This window comes from Eretmochelys imbricata, chromosome 3 (genome assembly GCF_965152235.1).
Source record: "Eretmochelys imbricata isolate rEreImb1 chromosome 3, rEreImb1.hap1, whole genome shotgun sequence".
Taxonomy (NCBI): Eukaryota; Metazoa; Chordata; order Testudines; family Cheloniidae; genus Eretmochelys; species Eretmochelys imbricata.
The window spans coordinates 131,657,529-131,678,855 of NC_135574.1; the positions used below are offsets into that span (position 1 = coordinate 131,657,529).

Below are 21,327 nucleotides of genomic sequence, written 5' to 3' on the forward strand. Positions count from 1 at the left end.
CACCATTCACATAAATGATCATTCCACCTTGCACTCCTATAGTGCATTCTTGGCCTGACTCTAAGGCAGAGATTCACAAATTATTTTTTTTTGTTGATGGACCCCTTTTCAAATGCAGTGTTAATCCCAGACCCCCAGACTGAGAAACTTACAAAAGTACACACATGCTTCATATAAACACATACTGTTAGTAATGCTTTAAGAAAAGGAGTTTGAGTACTTACAGATATCAGTGAGATGGGCGTGCCTGTTTCTTACTGCAGAGTCTGTCTATCCTTGGTTGACAAGCAAACTTGTAAATCATTCTCCACTTCAAGTTGGGACCTGAACTTTGTCTTCATCGATGTCATGGTAGAGAATGATGCTTCACATATATATGTTGCTGGCAAAGGTAGTAACACTTTCATTGCTTCTGTAACTAAAACTGGGTACTCCACAGCAACAGTTGACCAAAACTGGCCAGGTGTCTGTGCCTGAATCTGCAGGGCAGTTCAACCAGCTCCTGTTCTGCTTTTTCACTCAAATGGCAAGACAACGTAGCAAAAGTTGAGAACAGATACCGAACCCTATCATATTTCTCCATGTTTATATTTTTAAAGTAAACTCTGAAGTACTCTGCCAAAGTTGAAAGGTGAGCAATGATCTGTCACTCAGTTGTCATGCTGTTTATATCCAGAAAATCTGTCAATAGAGGAAACATATCTGAGAGTCTACTGCTCATTCTAGTTTTCCAAACCTCTACTTATCATAGAATATCAGGGTTGGAAGGGACCTCAGGAGGTCATCTAGTCCAACCCCCTGCTCAAAGCCGGACCAATCCCCAATTTTTGCCCCAGATCCCAAATGGCCCCCTCAAGGATTGAACTCACAACCCTGGGTTTAGCAGGCCAATGCTCAAACCACTGAGCTATCCCTCCCCTGCATAAAAATAAAAAAATAAAGAAACATTTCATAGAACATCAGGGTTGGAAGGGACCTCAGGATGTCATCTAGTCCAACCCCCTGCTCAAAGCAGGTCCAATCCCCAATTTTTGCCCCAGATCCCTAAATGGCCCCCTCAAGGATTGAACTCACAACCCTAGGTTTAGCAGGTCAATGCTCAAACCACTGAGCCTATCCCTTGTTAATGTGAAATTCTGAAATTACTTCTGCAATTCTGTAATCTTGTCACTCACCTCAAGTATGGTGGTATTGCCCGTTTGTGTGAACAGGTTCAGTGGATTTCACCAGTTAAAAATGTCTGTGAGGTCTGCAAGCTTTGCAATCCATATCGGGTCAGAAAAGTTTACGGCAATCTTGGGATTGTGCACTGAAAGAAAACCCAGCAGCTCTTTGTGAAGCTCAAAAACTCTTTTTGACACTCTGCCATGAGATAGCTAACTCACTTCCATATGAAACAATAATTTGTCATATCCTGCACCTATTTCTAAACACAGATTTGCAAAAAGGCATGAATTCAAAGGCCAGAACTTTACAGAATTCACAACTGTCACAGCTGCATTGAGCACATCATGTAATTCAGGTTCAGGTTCCATTTTCTTTGACGGACAGGCCTGGCAATGCAAGGTACAGTGTGTTTCAGTTACCTGTGGATTTATGGCTCGTATTCTTGCTTCATCACCACTCCTACTGTCTATTATAGAAGCAGCACTATCCATGCAAACATCAACACATTTCTCTCAATTCAGCTATTCAGCTTTCATGAAATTATCCAATAATTTGAATATTTCCTGACCTGTTGTCTGTTCTGGTAACTTCTGACAAAAAAGAAAATCTTCCAAAATTTCCCCCAGTCAAACATAACAAACACACACTAATAATTGTGCTGCATTACCAACGTCAGTTGTCTTATCAAGCTGAATTGCAAACCGTTCACACGTACGTAGCCTTTCAGTTAGATAGCATTTTACATTATTTGAAAGTGATTCAATTCTCTTACTAACTGTGTAGTTAGAAAGTGTTACGGCCTTAAGTTTCTTCGCAGCATCTTCCCTTACCATCACTTTGCACATTTCTATAGCAGCTGGAAGAATTGGTCCTTCTCCAGTGGTACAGGATATTTTACTCTTTGTAATCTGAAGTGCTGTTAAGAAAGATGCTTTCGGAGCCTTTTCTGGAACTGATGTTATGTTTGTCTTTTGAGTTTTCTGTTGATTGTATTCTTCTTTCTCATTGAAAAAAGTCTCTGGGTTTATCTTTATACTCAAGGTGCCTGTTGAGAGGTGTTGTTTCAATTTTGTGGATTTCATTGCTTTGTTTGATAGGATTTATAAGCATACAATGCATTGGGGTTGTCCATAACTAAATTCCATAAAACCAGAATCAGTATAACTTTCATCAAACTTTCTGTTCGTCATTTGTTTCTTACTCCTTGACTCTGCATTGTCCATGACTTCAGCACAACTAGCAGTACTAGTATGAGGACGTTTTAAAAATGTATCCATTCTTCAATGTAATTTGCTCACACACTGTAAAAATATATTCCACTTCCACCCACCAAAGACGTCTCAATCATAAAAAAACAAAACAAAACACATCTCTTCTGATTTGCTGTCACAAAGCAGTGAGATTTTTTATGTTGATACTTATGCAATGAGAGTATTACAGCATTGTTCATGCACCATTTGTTGGTTTTAATCATTAGGCAATGCAGAAGTGTGGTGAGATTTTTTTTTTAGTTAGTCATAATATTTTGCAGAACCCTTGTGCAGTCTCTCAGGACCCCAGTTTGAGAACCACCATTCTAAGGTATAATCTGGTCTCTTTGTACTTCTCAGGCAGCTCAAAGGAGCCTAATTCTAGCTGTAATTAGCCAGCTGAGAATTTCTCTGAGAGTGGAGTGTTTCTCTCAGCGGAGGTAAAGATGTCCGAGTCAGTTCCTGACACAACCTCTCACCTTCCTCACTGGCACAGAGCGTGTTCTGGGGAGGGAAGAGGTGGATCCTTAGCCAGTGTAAGTTACAGTAGCCCCTAAATTGCCCTAACTTGCTCTGAGGCTGTTGCAGAACAGCCCACCAACTCATGGAGCTGTGTAACTGATCTTTTACCTATGCTTAATGGATTTTGGCTGGAGAAGAAAATCTGCCCCACCATCTTCAAAGTATAATCAGTGTTTGAATTGAATGGAGCACATATAGGAATCACGGTGAGAAGGAGGGAGGGATTTCCTTGTGTCAGTTGCAATTCTTTCCCTTCTCTGGATACTGCTATTCCTGCCAAGAATGAGTTTTATCCCCGACTTATATAAATTCTTCTGGAGAGCTAACTTTTTGTCTTTGAAAATACAATAGAGTATTCCAAATTAAATGGATTTTAAGGAAATTTCCTTGGGTAAATTCTCTCCAGAAACTCAAACTTTTATTTTCTCTGCCCCACTACAATTAATCTCTTTTGTGAGCTGCTCAAAAGATATTTCCTACTTTGCACCTGCTGATTTGATCCTGGTATAATATTCTTCTGTGCCCTCTAAATGGCATTTCCTTCTGTCTGTCTGTCTGTCTGTCTGTCTCTCTCTCAACTAGCTTTTCTATAGCAGATCCTGTAAATAGGCCTTCATACAGTGTATTTGCAGGATGAGATGGACAATTTGTATTGCATTATGCCTCATAATAAAAATGGTTGGTACCATTTTTAGGAAATGATAATTGGATCCCAATTCTGGGCCCTAGTTTTTTGAGGTATGTTGGTGATGAAGGCATCTTGCTCATTCATTGTTCATTCCTTCTTGTCTGCAATCCCATTAGCTCTGCTGCTTTCAGAATCTGGTATCTATCACTACATCTAATTCCTCCTCTTTTCTTTGCACTAAGCTTTCCTTATGTGCTCCTAGACCCTCACTTTATCTATTGAAGTCTAAGTTGCAATCAAACTCTGTATCCTCATCAACAACTGGGTGGAAGATTTTTTGACTTGTATTAGTGGCATTGATGGATACCATAATGGTGATTGCCCGGAGGAAGAACACCTGTTAGCTCTTTAGTTCTTCTTATTGTTCCAACAGGTGTTGATCTTTAAAAAGTTTTAAAAAGAGGAGGAAGAAAGGTGAATGTGTGCTTTGTGCTTAGTGTCGTTGTTATTTCCCCCCAGTTGGTTTCCCAGCATTCACATTTTCCTGTTTTGCAGAAATCGTTCCTTTGCTAGATGTTGAGCAATATTGGACATAGCTATAGCAGAGCTGGTAGCATACTTCTCTAAATGCAATATAAATGATAAACTAATAGTTGCTGCCAGTGATGAGCTGCCAAAATCTTAACAATGGGTTCCCTCCTCACCCCACGAGGGGGTCGTTGCTCACCCCCACCCCGCGGGACCCCTGGCCCATCCACCCCCCTCCCCTGTCCCCTGACTGCCCCCAGAACCGGGCAGGAGGATCTCGTGGGCCACCGTAGTGGGTGCCCACCCCTAAGAGCCAGAGGCACCTGCCGGGGGTGAGGTGGGGAGTCCTGGAGGTGCTTACCTGGGGCAGCTCCCAGGAAGCATCTGGCAGGTCCCTTTGGCTCCTAGGGGCGGCGGAGCGTAGTTAGGGGTGGGAGCGGCCGCTCCCCTCACTGATCACATCAAAAGTGGCGCCTTAGGCACTGACCCTGGGTGATCCGGGGCTGGAGCCCCCGTGGGGAAAATTTGTGGGTGCAGAGCACCCACCGGCAGCTCCCTGTCCTGCACCCAGCCCCAGCTCACCTCACCTCCGCTCTGCCCCCTCCGCTGAACAGCACGAACAGCTGATTCGCGGAAAGCCTGGGGGGGCAGAGAAGCAGGTGGCGGCTTCACGCTCAGGCCAAGGGTAGCAGAGGTGAGTTGAGGCGGGGAGCGGTTCCCCTGCACGCCCCCCCCCCCCCCCCCGGGTTACCTGCTGCGGTGTGGCCGGCCCTCCTCGCGCCCCCCTTCCCAGCTCACCTCCACATCCCTGGGCCTGAGTGGAAAGCCGCGGCCTGCTTCTCAGCCCACCCCGGCTTTCCGCGCGAACAGCGCCAGGGGACGGGGACGGGGACGGGGACGGGGACGGGGACGGGGACGGGGACGGGGACGGGGACGGGGACGGGGACGGGGACGGGGACGGGGACGGGGGCGGGGGCGGGGGCGGGGGCGGGGGCGGGGGCGGGGGCGGGGGCGGGGTGGTGTGTACAGGAGAGGAGGTGAAGGTGAAGCGGAGGTGAGCTGGGGCCGGGGCTGGGGCGGGGAGCTGCCGGTGGGTGCTCTGCACCCACCAAATATTCCCCTTGGGTGCTCCAGGGCTGGAGCACCCATGGAGTCGGCGCCTAAGGCACCACTTTTGGCCAGTTAAATTTAGAAGCCCTTTTAGAACCGGTTGTCCCTCGCGGAACAACCGGTTCTAAAAGGGCTTCTAAATTTAACAGCCGGTTCTAGCGAACCGGTGTGAACCAGCTCACCACTGGTTCCTGCTTGGCTTGTTGCATATTAGAAGAACTCACTGTTAAAATCAGTGACCCACGATTCCCTATATCTTAGACTTTTTTCTCCTCTGAGAATCATGCAATGGAGTGGTGGTGTCACCGGTTCTCCTGAACCAGTGGAGCATCTCATGACGCAAACACCCTTTAATTTTACAGCAATCAATTGATATCCAACTTAAGATGGCTGCCTGGGCTTTAAATTCCATTATATAAAACAAATTAGTATTTCGCTGGCTCAATCAAAAGGTGCAATCAGAATTAGGCCCTGACCAGGCTGGGCTTTTGGCTTAAGATGGGAAAACCCTTCCTTCTCTGTCCCAGCTTCACCCAGAACTGCCACCTCAAGGAAGCAGCCAGCCATTTTTACATAGCCCATTGGGTCTTGATTTGGCTTCTGCCTGCTCCCAGCCTTTCTAGCCACTGAAGGATCAATTATTCTTGGTTGTACTAGCAGCTGATCCAGGGTGGCTTCTCTAAGCAACTCTTGGAGGTCTAAACTTACTGCTCCCTTCTCCCAAAATGACATCTTTCGTTGGTGTGCCCCATGGAACTTGAATCTAGTCTTAACAAAGCTGATGGGTCCCTTTCTTTGAGCCTCTGGTGACCTGCTCTCTGTAGCACATTTCATGAAGGTAGCTTTTTTAGTAGCCATTACATCATCCAGGAGAGTGGGAGAGATAAGGACTCTAGTATCAGATCCTCTGTATACGGTTTTCTATGTGGACAAAGTCTACCTTTGTTCTCACTCAAGGTTTCTTAGAAGCATGGTTTTCACTTTTTATATTAACCAAGCAATCTTCTTATTGACCTTCTTCCCAAAGCCTCATGGTAGTAAGGTTGAGGAGGGACTGAACACCTCTGGATGTTAGAAGACCTTTAGCGTTTTATCTGGTACAGGCTAAACCTTTCGGATCTTTGACTCAGTTGTTCATTGCATTTATCAACAGAATGAAGGGCAGTCTTGTCTCCACTCCGAGGATATTGTCTTGGATATCCAGTTATATTTGCCTGTGTTGCCAGTTGGCTAACATAAAGCTGCCAGATGGAGTGTTGGATCATTCAACTAGGTCCCAAGGAATCACTCTGGCCTTTCTCACTAATGTTCCCGTATTAGACATTTGCAAAGTGGGAACCTGGTCAGCATGTTATGTATTTGCCTTTGACTATGCTATCGCTCAACAATCTAGAGACCGTGCTAAATTTGGACGAGCAATCCACCAGTCCCTGTTCAAAAATATCTCTGAACCCACCTCTAGTTGGGACTGCTTGTGAGTCACGTACAGTGGAATGGACGCGTGCAAATCAGTCAAAGAAGTAGAAATGTTTACTAAGCATTACTAAGCAAATGTCCGTTCCATGATCCGTCCTCCTTCCACTCTTTATTTTTATATATGAGTAGGTAGGAAGGATCTGAGGGGGTTGGGGCTGGCTCCTCCCTTTATGCCTGCACACAAGGCGTGAGGCAGCAGAGGATGCTTGTGCATCCCTGAGGCGTACCATTGCCACTGGGGAGAAAAGCTCTCCAACAACGGTGTACTGGAGTGCGCACACACCTACAGTGGCATAGACATGTGCCACACATTTAAAAGAACAACAGTTATGGAAAGATTAGTCATAATTTCTTATTTTACCTCTGTGTTTGGTACTGGTGTGTGGCCTGGAATACTGTGTCCAGTTTTGGTGTCCACAATTCAGGAAGGATGTTGACAAGTTGGAGAGGATTCAGGGAAGAACCATAATTAAAGGATTAGAAAACCTGCCTTACAGTGACCAATTCAAGGATCTTAATCTATTTAGTTTAACAAGAGAAGGTTAAGAGGTGACTTGATCACAGTCTACAAGTATCTACATGGGGAACAAATATTTGATAATGGACTCTTCACTCTAGCAGGGAAAGATCCAGTTGCTGGAAGTTGAAGCTAGAGAAACTCAAACTGGAAATAAGGCATACATTTTTAAAAGTGGGGGTAATTAACCATTGAAACAATTTACCAAGTTTCGAGATGGATTCTACATCACTAACCATTTTTAAACCAAGATTGGATGTTTTTCTAAAAATATGCTCCAAGAGTTTTGGGGGAAATTCTGTGGCCTATGTTATGCAGAAGGTCAGTATAGATGATCACAGTGGTCCCTTCTGGCGTTGGAATCTATGAAGCATCCAGAAACAGATAAAGCACTATTGGTAAATGAGATAGAACACCACCATGTGAGGAGTCCCATTCACTGCTACCAATAAGGGGTGTGAGATGGGCTTCTGAAACTCCATGTTGTCAGATCATTCTTCAGATGGAGAAGGATTGTCTTAAGGAAGCATTGTCTTAAGTTGGGAGGACATGGGATAGGTGCCATGGGAATCAATAAGACTGAGTCCTTGTAACTGAGAATTGGCCCAGAAAATCCCCATGATTTTGTTCCTGCCCATCCAAATAGCTTGTGTTAGGGCTTGTCTATGTCAGGAGGTATTTCCTGATTAAATCTATAGCTGGAGGCTCTTTTTCCAGAACAAGGCACTCTTATTCAGGAATATGCATGACCACACATGGACATAATCTGGAGTAGTTAATCCACTTTAAATTCACATCCTACTTTATTCCAGATTAATTTTCAAAGGTTAACAAACCCTTAAGTATATCAGTAAATAGCTGTGACCATTTTACTCCCAGACCAGTCTCACTGACAAGGAGCAATTGTTGCTAGAATAGTAGTATAGAAATGTGAAACTTCACCGAGGTGGATCTCTCTTTCTCTGTTTCCCTCTGCACATGCATACTCATATATAAAATAAGATGGGGTGCTGGATTGTGACAAATGACATCTGTTCTGGTGTACTTAGAAATTACAGGTGGAACAACCGATTCTAAAAGGGCTTCTAAATTTAACAACCGGTTCTAGTGAACCGGTGCGAACCGGCTCCAGCTCACCACTGGATGTATGGGCTCTGGGCAGGGGGTGCAGGCTCTGGGGTGGGGATGAAAGGTTTGGGGTGCAAGAGGGTGCTCTGGGCTGGGATCAAGGGGTTCTGAGGGCAGGAGCGGGATCAGGGCGGGAGCTGGGGCAGCGGGTTGGAGCCTGGGAGGGGGTCACAGGTGCAGGCTCTGGGCAGCGCTTACCTCAAGCAACTCCCAGAAGCAGCGGCATGTCCCCGCCTCTGGCTCCTACATGGAGGCACAGGTAAGCAGCTCTGCAGGCGCTGCCCCCACAGCTCCCATTGGCAGTGTTTCCTGGCTAATGGGAGCTGTGGGGGTGGCGCGTGGGGCGGAGGCAGCGTTCGGAGCCCCCTTGCTGCCCCTACACGTAGGAGCCAGAGTGGGGACATGCCGGCTGCTTCCCAGGAGCTGCGCAGTGTGGAGGCTAGCAGGGAACCTGCCAGCCCTGCTGCGTGGCACCACCAACTGGACAGTCAATGGCCCGGTCAGCAAATCTAACCGGAGCTGCTAGGATCCCTTTTCGACCGGATGTTCCGGTCGAAAACCGGACACCTGGTCACCCTCGTATGCAGGTATGTTATATTGCCTGGTGATCCTGTCAGTTTTCACAAGCTGACTAATGCAAGATCACTGTGTGGATGGGAGGCCTCAGACTATATTGCAAGAAGTATTTGAGATCCAGGAAATGGCCCATTCCTGTCTGGTCCGTACTGAACGAGGGTCTCTAAAATTTGAGTGTAATGTTTAATAAGTATGAGAAGGCAGATTGGGTGGATAGAAGACAGAGTGCTTTCACCAGCATACTCAAGTGGACAGAAAGCCAGCTCAGAACAAGACTGCTGAGGCTTCTGCAAACATCTACTTTGTGTGTGCAGTGTAAAGGGAATGTTGATGGGTGGGCCAAATTTGATAGGCATTGTGGCCATGCACATGGGATCACAACACCACTGAAATGTGGCCAGACAGAAATGTGTCTGTCTGGCATTATGGAGGTGTGGGTGGGCCAAATTTCAGTTGCATTGTGACCCCATCTACCAAATGATGGAGCGTTGCTCTGTCCTGGGATTCCAGGTGCTGGAGCAACACTCTGGATCCCTGCAGCAGCACTAATCCCCAAATTATGGGGAGCCCCTGTGCACTTCCCTGGTTGCACTGGTTATTCCTCCACCAATGTTTGGGATCCTTTTTGTCTGGATTGCTGAAGTCATTTATATTGGTTTAGGTTGTGAGATTTCTTTGCAAACTCTTGAGGTTAGATCCTGCAAGAGCTCTCAGACTTCTACCAAGTAGCCCTCATTTTGACCTGCTTACAGATTTTCCAAGTGAAGTTGCTGAAAAATAGTATTTTATGATCTGGCTGTCCGGAGCTGATGCTTGGTATTGTCAGGTTGACATGAGACCCTTTGGAGTTCTCTGATGAGCTTGCTTTTGAGTGCTTCTCAGCATAAACTTGACCTTGGCATTTTTTGCTTATATGGGAACATCTTGCAGTAATCATATTAGTCTGTTTTTCAGCCTTGGACAGACAATGTTTTTACAGGGGGAAAAAGAAACAAATGGGGGAGGAGATGTTATTTCTGCTAGTTATCGTTAATGATCATTGATAACACTGAGGCCTTGATTCCCATGAGCAAAATCAAACACTTTAAACCTTAAAGAGTGTCTACTGACCATGTAATGCTTTATATAAAATCATTATATGTGCCTCATGTTGCAGTATTGATGTCTCACTGCACAAAATAAAACCTAGTACACCATTGTGGATTTAAATGATCACAAACCAAGCTCTCAGTTTCCTCCTCACTACTACACTGCTTCTCAAAACAGATCATTGTGACTGTGGTGTGTAACGGAATGGCAGGATTTTTCTGTTGGCCCACCCTGCTGGTGTTAGAATCTTGCATAAAACTGCTGGTGTTCCAATGGCTCATTTTGGTCTGTACTGCTTATTAAACACCTCTGGATATAAGGGAGATGGGAGTGTCTCTCAACGGAGTGAGAATTGGGGATATAGGAGGGAGGCGGTCCCAGAGGAAAACATTAGGGACCTCCAAACTCAGAGAGGAAGTTTAGGCAAAGGTTTATTGTGATGTTGCTTTTTGACTACCAATAAAGCGAAACCCCAGAAGGGGACTGAGTTTGGTCACATAATTCAGGGTCAGCACAGGGTAGAGACTGAGACCATTCATAGAGTGTCATGAGTGATCGATAACTATGATTAGTCCGTGTTCCAAAGTGGAAAATTCATGAATGATTTTGGGGATAAATCCTTTTATATCTGATGCGCCTGGTAATGGAAAGTAATAAGTCACAGAATTGATTCGGCAAAGAGCACTTAGTTAATTACAGGTTTTATTATAATCCTGGTTTCCTTTCACATGGTTGGATACTACTTTTTCTACTGAATTAATAAATTCTATGAGTGAGTGTTGATTTCATATATTTATTCAAATTAAAAAATTTAACATCTTAAAAGTAGCACAGTAAAATTCCATGAACCTGCCAATGTTTTCATGAAATGTATGAAGCTGTTAATTTCACCCATCTGGTATAATATTATGTGGGTGTGCATATTTATACATACACACTAGAGAAATGCAGTCGTTGCTGATGAGGAACTCAGTAGTCTTTCAGTTCTCATTAACACTCCACAATAGTTAGGACAAAATGAAGAATATCACATTTAATGCATATTGCCAGGGAATTTTGCCTAGGTAAATTACTTATCTAAACTGAAATTTGGCCCAGGCGCTGGAAGTAAATATCTATTCTTGTCAGAAATGCCATGGGATCTTTAATGACCACACCTGGGGTCATTAAACCTTGGGTTTAGGTCTCAACTGAAAGATTTATTTATTATTTTGTTAATGACTACCACTTTCTGCACAACCAGCACTACTTTCTTCAGCATTCTAGGTTTTCCTTACCAATTCTGATAAGGGTTATTGGTTAAGGGTGTAAGATCATGGGCCCTGAACCAGGGCCTGTGAGTCCCTAGGCCATGCTCAGACTGTGGCCACCACCCAGTAGCTTACCCAAACTAGTGGAGAAGGGCGCTGGCGAAGCTCTAGCTCACAAAGGCTCTGCCCACAAAGCTGATCGAGGGAGATGTCCAGCCCCAACGATTGGCTGGGATGCATTATTTAAAGCAGATAGAGGTACAGGAGGTTGCTTGAGCAACTTGGTGAATCCCTGGCTACTACGAACCCTGCCTATTTGCCTGACTGCTGAACCCTGACCCCCAGCCTGTTCCTGCCCACTTTGTCCCAGACTCCTGTCTGTTCATGGTTCCCGCTTTCCTGACTCGCTTCAGATCCCTACTACTATGCCCTGCCCCTGACGCTGTCTCTGGCTCTGACCCTGGCTCCAGTTCCAGGCACCTGATTCTAGCCATTAGGCCTGACCGCCTATTCCCTGGATCTTCAGTGGGATCCAAAAGAACACTGTCTACGGTGGTACAGCTGTAGAAATTTAACCCCAGGTATTCAGGAAAGTGATGAATTATTGTGCTCTGTTTAGGTGGTAAAATTACTTTGTCATCAGAATGAGGCATTTTATCATATTTATGATATTAACAAACTGAAATATTTTTACAGGTGTCTAAAGGATATTTCTATAGTAACCAAAGTGACTTGTGGTTTCTAAAAAGCAGAAGGGCATTTTTTATAATGTTGGCAGGTAGGGATATAGATATATTTTTAAAATTAACTTTCTTGTGGCATTTAGAAAGTGCCTATTTTAGTTACTGTGATTGCGGTCAGGAGTTCACTGATGGCACTTTCAGGAGGTGGTGCACAGATCCGTATATGCTTTGATGATTTTTCATCACAGACTCACAGGCATATTTCTGCTGTCAGGAAAATCTACATCAGAGAGATTTACCTTATGGGCATATACTCGATGCCTTTTCATCATAGCCTGAGTTTTGATATTAACCTCCCCTCTGGGAGTTCATAATTATTCAACATGTATAAAACTTTCATGTATAGCATCATACCTTCTCCCTAGCTTTTTTCAGAAGTAGAAAGAAGGCTCCAGATTTTAATTAAGAATATCATCTTTTTTATGTTTTATTAAGGATCCTGTGCACTAAGGCTTGTAATGAGTTCTATTTTCTTTGGAGAGACCATTGTTTTGTTGTCAGCCTCGCTGCCTTAGAGGCATCTCAATATTTGCCATTCATCCATTATTATATGTCAACTTTTTCCTCATTTCCCCCCACCCCTGTGGAAGCAAATCACAGATTAGGTTTATAAAACATTTATAGTGGCTCAGGGTGGGGGCAGGGGAAGGATGACGCTTATACACCCTGCTCTTAGGGGTTATTTATAATTATTTATTTGTAAAAATTCACCGTAGGTTGAATTTTGGCAAATAGGATCTAACCTAGGCAATAGAAATGGAGATTTTGTTATAAGTAAAGAGAAGATTGTTTGTTTGGTTTCTTTCATTTATGATAAGGGAAAAAATGATAGATTGAGAGTTCTTCTGACTCACAGGATTGAATTAAAAAATACACTATACTTATGTCTGAAGCTGAAAATTTGCCGATTGGTGCTTTGGGATATTTCTTAAAGAAAAACAAAACTGTTTACCTTAGAAAATCATCTGTTGTGTAAAGGCAGCAGTTTATTGTCCTTTTCAACCAAAAATTTCATAAAGCATTTTGGTATGTGGACAATAGATGGAGCTGTTATGGTCTGGGATACCTATAATCTGTGCATTCTCTTTTGAGTTTTGAGGTGGTAGATGGATAATATATGCACAAGTGGATGTGCTTCACATTAATTTCGAGAGTCCTGATTTTTAAGCACTTATCCATGCAACCTCAGCATTTTCTTTCTTGATATATTATTTTTAATAAGTGCATACCATTTACAAACACAGTTTGTCCTATATATAAAAACCGTAAGGAAATAATGGTATATGGTATTTTTCGTTGTGCAAGAAAGATGTTTTCTGGAGTCTAACAGATTTATGGTACCCATTTAAATGTACTGTATCATCTGGCAATTATAAATTGAGGTACATTATAAAGCCTGATAATGATCTGATGGACTACAAGGTAATGACCCATGAATTACAAGTGTGAAATTTTCTTCAACTTAAATATCAGACATGGGTTTTCCCCACAAATGTAAAAAATAATTAAAAACTAAAAATGAGGGAATGTTTTCTGTATAAAATAATCTAGGTAAACCATAATTGTGAACATCTTGTTCCAATGGGTTATTAAGAACGTTTCCTGTAATGGTATTTAGTGGAACAGAAAAATTAAACAGAATGCAAAACTCTCCTCTCTTTTAATACTGTTGTTTTAGCTGCTGCTTGGGTCTTTAGTTGCTTAATTTCCTGTGTTTTCTGTGCAATCTACTGATGTTGCAAATATTTGTTTCCTTCTCTCTTACCCTTCCTCCAAATGAATCTGCAGGAAGTAATTTCTGTACTGCTAAGGATCTTGCAGAAGAAATCAGATCATTAACATCTGAGAGAGAAGGGCTGGAGGGACTTCTCAATGAGCTGTTGGTGCTGAATGCCAGAAATGTCCGAAAATTAGAGGGAATTAAAGAAGATTTCAACAGATTGAAACAAGAACTGGAGCAGGGGAAGTCTGCCTTTGGTAAGTAGTTCACCAGCTGTTGGGTGATTGAAGCTTTGCTTGTGCTATATTGTGGACAGACCAGTATTCTGCTGGATTGGATGAACAGCATTGTGATGTGTGTGACATGCAGAACATACCATTTTTAGGAGGGAAATTTTGGCAGGACCTTGATAAACAATAGTTTGTACATGCTGTCAGGCTCTGTCTTGTCATTCATGAGTGACATTTTTTCTAGCTTTGTGTATATTAGTTTTGTAGGGTGCTTTTGATATCTCTCTTAGCCCTGATTCTCAAAAAGTCTCTTGTGCTGAAACCTAATTAATAATAATAATGCCTTGTGCATGTACATCATGTACATAATCAAATATCTTGTACATAAATGTTCTTGTACTTTTCATCTATGGAAAATATAGGGTGTCCACAACAGTAGGAACCTCTGCCTTTAACAGAATTGGGTATTTATTCAGTATGTTTGTTGGGAAAGTGTGTAACTCATAGAGGGCACAAGGTTTTGAAAGCAAGAAGTCTTTATTTAAATAAGTGGTTTAGCGAGTACAGCTAACAAGTCAACATAAGCAGCCTTTCTGGCTTACTGTTTCAAAGTGGAATCAGGAAATTTGATCTGTGATTAAGTGAATGCAACTGACAAAGTAGTGCTGCTTCTAAGTTCTGTAGATCCTCTGTCTTCTGCCTTCCCTTCCTGAAGCCGTCCAGTAAGTTACCAGATACAGTGGCTATGTTGCTTAAGTAAAAGATGGCGTAGTGTTTAATTGATTACAAATACTCACAAACGGTAGTTGCCTCTGCCTGCTAAACATAATGGTATGTCTACACTACGAAATTAGGTCGATTTTATAGAAGTCAATTTTTAGAAATCGATTTTTTACAGTCAATTGTGTATGTCTCCACTAAGCGCATTAAGTCGGCAGAGTGTGTCCTCAATACCGTGGCTAGCATTGACTTACAGAGCGGTGAACTGTGGGTAGCTATCCCACAGTTCCCGCAGTCTCCGCTGCCCATTGGAATTCTGGGTTAAGCTCCCATGCCTGATGGGACAAAACCATTGTCGAGGATGGTTTTGGGTACATGTTGTCAGTCGCCCTTCCCTCCCTCCCTCTGTGAAAGCAATGGCAGACAATCTGGGCCTGACAAACAAGCACAGACTGGTGGGACCACACAGTGTTGCAGGTATGGGATGATTCCCAGTGGCTGTAAAACTTTTGCATGTATAAGGCCACTTTCCTCGAACTTCGTGAGTTGCTTTCCCCCATCCTGAAGCGCAGGAATACCAAGATGAGAGCTGCCCTGACAGTTGAGAAGTGAGTGGCGATAGCCCTGTGGAAGCTTGCAATACCTGACTGCTACCGGTCAGTCGGGAATCAATTTGGAGTGGGCAAGTCTACTGTGGGGACTGCTGTGATCCAAGTAGCCAATGCAATCACTGACATTCTGCAATCAAGGGTAGTGACTCTGGGAAATGTGCAGGTCATAGTGGATGGCTTTGCTGCAATGGTTTTCCCTAACTGTGGAGGGGCAATAGATGGAACACATAGCCCTATCTTGGCACTGGACCACCTTGCCAACCAGTATGTAAACCACAAGGGGTACTTCTCAATGGTGCTGAAAGCACTGGTGGATCACAAGGGACAACCGACATCAACGTGGGATGGCCGGGAAAGGTGCATGACGCTCGCATCTTTACGAACTCCAGGCTGTTCGAGCAGTTGTAAGAAGGGATTTACTTCCCAGACCAGAAAATTACCGTTGGGGATGTTGAAATGCCAATAGTTATCCTTGGGGACCCAGCCTACCCCTTGCACCCATGGCTCATGAAGCTGTACACAGGCAGCCTGGACAGTAGTAATGAGCAGTTCAACTATAGGCTGAACAAGTGCAGAATGGTGGTAGACTGTGCCTTTGGACATTTAAAAGTTCGCTGGCGCTGTTTGCTGACTAGGTTAGACCTCAGTGCAACCAACATGTTATTGCTGCTTGCTGTGTGCTCCATAATATCTGTGAAAGTAAGGGGGAGACATTTATGGCGGGGTGGGATGTTTAGGCAAATTGCCTGGTGGCTGATTTTGAGCAGCCAGACACCAGGGCGATTAGAAGAGCACAGCTAGGAGTGCTGCGCATCAGAGAGGCTTTAAAAACCAGTTTCATGACTGCCCAGGCTACGGTGTGACAGTTGTGTGTGTTTCTCCTTGATGCAAACCTGCCCCCTTTGTTGATTTTAATTCCCTGTAAGCCAACCACCTTCCCCTCTTCGGTCACACCTGGCAAAGGAAATAAAGTAACTATTGTTTTAAAACCATGCATTCTTTCTTTATTGATTAAAAAAAGTGAGATAACTGACAAGTTAGCCCGGGTGGGCTGGGGTGTGGGAGGAGGGAAGGACAAGGCCACATTGCTTATTGTAGCCACACTGCAAGTCAAAACTGTTTGAATGACAGCCTTCTGTTGCTTGGGCCATCCTCTAGAGTGGAGTGGCTGGGTGCCCGGAGCCCTCCCGCCCTGCGTTCTTGGGCATTTGGGTGAGGAGGATATGGAACTTGGAGAGGAGAGCAGGTGGTTATACAATGGATGCAGTGGGGGTCTGTGCTCTTGTTGGCTTTCCTGCAGCTCGAACAGATGGTTCATCATGTCCTTTTGCTCCCCCATTAGCCTCAGCATCGCCTCCTGTCACTGCTCTTCACGCTCACTTAATGCTTTCCTGGCCTCTGCCACTGAATGCTTCCATGCATTCAGCTGTGCCCTATCAGTGTGGGAGGACTGCATAAGCTCGGAAAACGTGTCATTGCGAGTGTGTTTTTTTCGCCTTCTAATCTGTGATAGCCTCAGGGATGAAGATGATAAGGGGAGCATGGAAACATTTGCACCTGGGGGGCGATAAAAAGGGAGAGTAAAATTTAAGAGGATACATTTCTGAGAACAAAAGGGAGACTCTTTCATAGTGAATCAAGCAATTCACAGCAGACAGCACATATGCTTTAAGTACAAGGTTGCATTTTGCCTTTTATATTGAGCCACTTTGGTGACACATCACAAATGGCTGGGCAACTGAATTCGGTTTCCAGGCAGCCATAGAAAGCCTTTTGGTAGGTGGGGTTGGCTTCTTCCGCCTTCATAACATGTGGGAATGGTTTCAAACTGCAGCGCCATGCTTTCCAATAGCAAGGAATGGCAGCTGGGTTTCACATTTAAAAGGAGGGCCTTCGGTTTTTCGGGTGGATGTGCAGCACACACCTCCCCCCACCCGACCGCATGGCTATTCTCTGGGATGATTCCTTCACCCCTCCCCTTGCCGCATGGCTATTCTCCGGGATGATCCCTTTTAGCCAAGTGCAAACAACCCGGTATGAACTGAGTCCTTTTACTGTTCCCTTACAAAAATTCCCCTATTTCAACCAGGTGACCGTGAATGATATCACTCTCCTGAGGCTAACACAGAAAGATAAAGACCGAATGTTGCTTGAATGCGGCCAAAACCCAGGACCATTCGCTGCCATGCTTTGTGCTGCAATGATTCCAGACTACTTGCGAGTCACTTGGTGTGGTAAACGAAATAAGGCAGCCCTCCCCAGAAACCTTCTGCAAAGGCTTTCAGAGTACCTCCAGGAGAGCTTCATGGAGATGTCCCTGGAGGATTCCCGCTCCATCCCCAGATGCGTTAACAGACTTTTCCAGTAGCTGTACTGGCCGTGAATGCATCCCAAGTCTTCAGGGCAAATCAAACATTAAACACTATTGCTTTTAAACCCTGTACTGTAGTTACAAATGTGCACTTACCAGAGGTGCCTTCTCCGGCTTCAGGGTCGGGGATCCCGCCTTGGGAGGGTATTGGCTCCAGGGTGATGAAAAGGTCCTGGCTGCTGGGGAGAACGGATTCACTGCTTGCTTGCTGCGCATTCTCCTCCTCCTCCTCATCCACAAAATCCTCCTCCCTGTTGCATGAGACTCCCCCCTTGCAGGTGTCCACGGACAGTGGTGGGGTAGTGGTAGGGTCCCCCCCCTAGAATGCCATGCAGCTGATCACAGAAGCAGCATGTACGGAGCTCTGACCTGGAGCGACCATTTGCCTCCTTTGTCTTTTGGTAGGCTTGCCTGAACTCCTTAACTTTCACGCGGCACTGCTGTGTGTCCCTGTTGTAGCCTCTCTCCACCATGCCCTGTGCGATTTTGCCTTATATATTAGCATTTCTTATTTTTGATCAGAGTTCTGCCTGCACAGATTCTTCTCCCCATACAGCAATCCGATCTAGTGTCTCCCATTCGCTCCATGCTGGAGCTCATTTTCGATTCTGGGAGGAATGCATGGTCACTTGTGCTGCTGAGCTCGCCATGCTGACCAAACAGGAAATGAAATTCAAAATTTCCTGGGGCTTTTCCTGTGTACCTGGCTAGTGCATCAGAGTTAAAAGTGCTGTCCAGAGCGGTCACATTGGAGCACTCTGGGATATCTCTCAGAGGCCAATACCATCAAATTGAGTCTGCGCTATCCCAAATTCGATCCAGCAAGGTCAATTTTAGCTTGACTCCCCTCGCTGGGGAGGAGTACAGAAATTGATTTTAAGAGCCGTTTAGGTCGACGGAACGAGGTTGGTTGTTTAGATGCATTCATTTTAAAATCGACCTAACGTGGCTAAATTCAACCTAACCCCGTAGTGTAGACCAGGGCTTAGAGTTGCTTTCTTGAGAAAGAATTCGAGATAGTTCCAGAGTTTGAAACTCTTCCTACCTCAAAATCTTCTGAGCAGCATGCTGGTAGAAGAGACAACAGCATTGCTCTTTTGGAAGGATGCTGAGTTTTTTTTCGAAGGTGACCAGACAGGAAGAGCTATCTTAAAAACAAAAAGATGGATTTTGTAGGCCACTAAAGAGATTTAAAGCAACAGTACTCTTGAAAATATATGTAGGAAGGGAAGGAAGATGTGTCCTCTATGCTACTAGACCAGTATTTATCCTGCTAGAAACAGAGACAAACACCTACAAGATCTCTTTCAAGCATTCTTACAACTACAATACCCACCTGCTGAAGTGAAGAAACAGATTGACAGAGCCAGAAGAGTACCCAGAAGTCACCTACTACAGGACAGGCCCAACAAAGAAAGTAACAGAATGCCACTAGCCATCACCTTCGGCCCCAACTAAAACCTCTCCAGCGCATTATCAAGGATCTACAACCTATCCTGAAGGATGATCCCTCACTCTCACAGATCTTGGGAGACAGGCCAGTCCTCACTTACAGACAGCCCCTCAACCTGAAGCAAATACTCACCAGCAACCACACAATAAAAACACTAACCCAGGAACTATCCTTGCAACAAAGTCTATTGCCAACTCTGTCCACATAGCTATTCAAGGGACACCTTCATAGGACCTAATCACATCAGCCACACTATCAGAGGCTCGTTCACCTGCACATCTGTAAATGTGATAAATGCCATCATGTGCCAGCAATGCCCCTCTGCCATGTACATTGGCCAAACCAGACAGTCTCTACGCAAAAGAATAAATGGACACAAACCAGACGTCAAGAATTATAACATTCAAAAAGCAGTCAGAACACTTCAGCCTCCCTGGACACTCAATTACAGACCTAAAAGTTGCAATTATTCAACCAAAAAAACCTTCAAAAACAGACTCCAATGAGAAACAGCAGAACTGGAATTAATCTGCAAACTGGACACCATTAAATTAGGCTTGAATAAAGACTGGAAGTGGATGAGTCATTACACTAACTAAACACTATTTCCCCATTCTAATTTTCCTCCTACTGTTACTCACACCTTCTTGTCAACTGTTTGAAATGGGCCATCCTGACCATCCCTACAAAAGTTTTTTTTCTCCTGCTGATGATAGCCCACCTTAATCGATTGGTCTCGTTAAGAGTTGGTATGGCAACCCCCATTTTTTCATGTTCTCTGTGTGTGTATATCTATATCTATATCTAACTATGTCTTCCTATGGTTTTTTCCACTGCATGTATCTGATGAAGTGGGCTTTAGCCCACGAAAGCTTATGCTCAAATAAATTTGTTAGTCTCTAAGGTGCCACAGGTACTCCTCCTTTCTGCTGTTACTGACTAACACAGCTACCACTCTGAAACCTGTGAACATAAACAAAGTGATCCAAAAACAGATGATGCATGCTTTCTAATTATTTGGGCTTTCCAATGGATTGAAGAGGTTTTTTTGATCCTCCAGGCTGTGCCCTTCATATTGCTACCTGCTCTGTTAGAGAAAGGGAACTTTCCATAATTTTCCAAATGGTTCATTTTTCAAATGAGTTCTTCTTCAGTGAGCTTTCAGACAAATGCTTATGTGAGCTTGTTGAACCAACAGAACTGGCAGCCGTTCAAAGACTGTTTTTTGTGTATGCAATAAGGCATCATAGTATGCTGAAATTTACTGTAAACTATGATGATAATAAATTGTAAAGCACTGAGATATGTCAGAGATTTACTGTACAGATTTGCAAAAAGAAAAGGAGTACTTGTGGCACCTTAGAGAGTAATCAATTTATTTGAGCATAAGCTTTCGTGAGCTACAGCTCACTTCATCGGATGCATACTGTGGAAACTGCAGAAGACATTATATACACAGAGACCATGAAACAATATCTCGGGAGGAGGTATTGTTTCATGGTTTCTGTGTATATAATGTCTTCTGCAGTTTCCACAGTATGCATCCGATGAAGTGAGCTGTAGCTCACGAAAGCTCATGCTCAAATAAATTGGTTAGTCGCTAGGGTGCCACAAGTCCTCCTTTTCTTTTTGCGAATACAGACTAACACGGCTGTTACTCTGAAACCTATATAGATTTGTAATTTGTTTTGTTGTGATTCCACAAGAATAAGTGAAGGAAGTTAATTCTGTATGAAATAAAACTCTATGGAGCACAAATTGCTAAAATCTGTATAAACTATTAAAATTATTTATTCTTCATATACTCTACACCTTTTTACTTTTTGGAAGATAGACACTCCTTTAGATTTGAGAGCATCTAGCATGTAAATTTTGGTTGGAAACAAACCTGTGAAAAGTGGTAAACATCTTGTATTTTAAAAAAGGACATGGAGTTTCATGAACCAGTTGTCTTTTCACATAGTACTTTTATGCTTGGAAAATAAAACATGGAATAGTATAAACTGCAGATGGCACATTATCATTGAGAAGGCTTTGTCTGTGATTGCTGCTGTTCTTTATTGAATGTTGCACCCTGTTTTCTATGGGAGACTAATTGGTGATGAGGACAGGTTTTTTTTCAAGGTTATTATTGAATTTAACCTTTAGCAACTGGCAGTTGAAATTAGTCGAGTAACTTTGACTTTGGGTTGTTTTGGTGCTCATCACAAAATATAGTCTGTGATCATGCCTATTTAG

The 21,327-nt window shown here is 43.8% G+C and overlaps 1 protein-coding gene across 1 annotated transcript in view; it reads left to right on the top strand.

Moving 5' to 3' along the window:
* Positions 1 to 21,327, top strand: part of DISC1 (DISC1 scaffold protein) — a 344,543-nt gene that overhangs the window by 164,839 nt on the left and 158,377 nt on the right. The window contains exon 9 of the mRNA XM_077813412.1: positions 13,773 to 13,961. Coding sequence (XP_077669538.1) covers positions 13,773 to 13,961 — 189 coding nt within the window. The remainder of the gene's footprint in view (positions 1 to 13,772; positions 13,962 to 21,327) is intronic.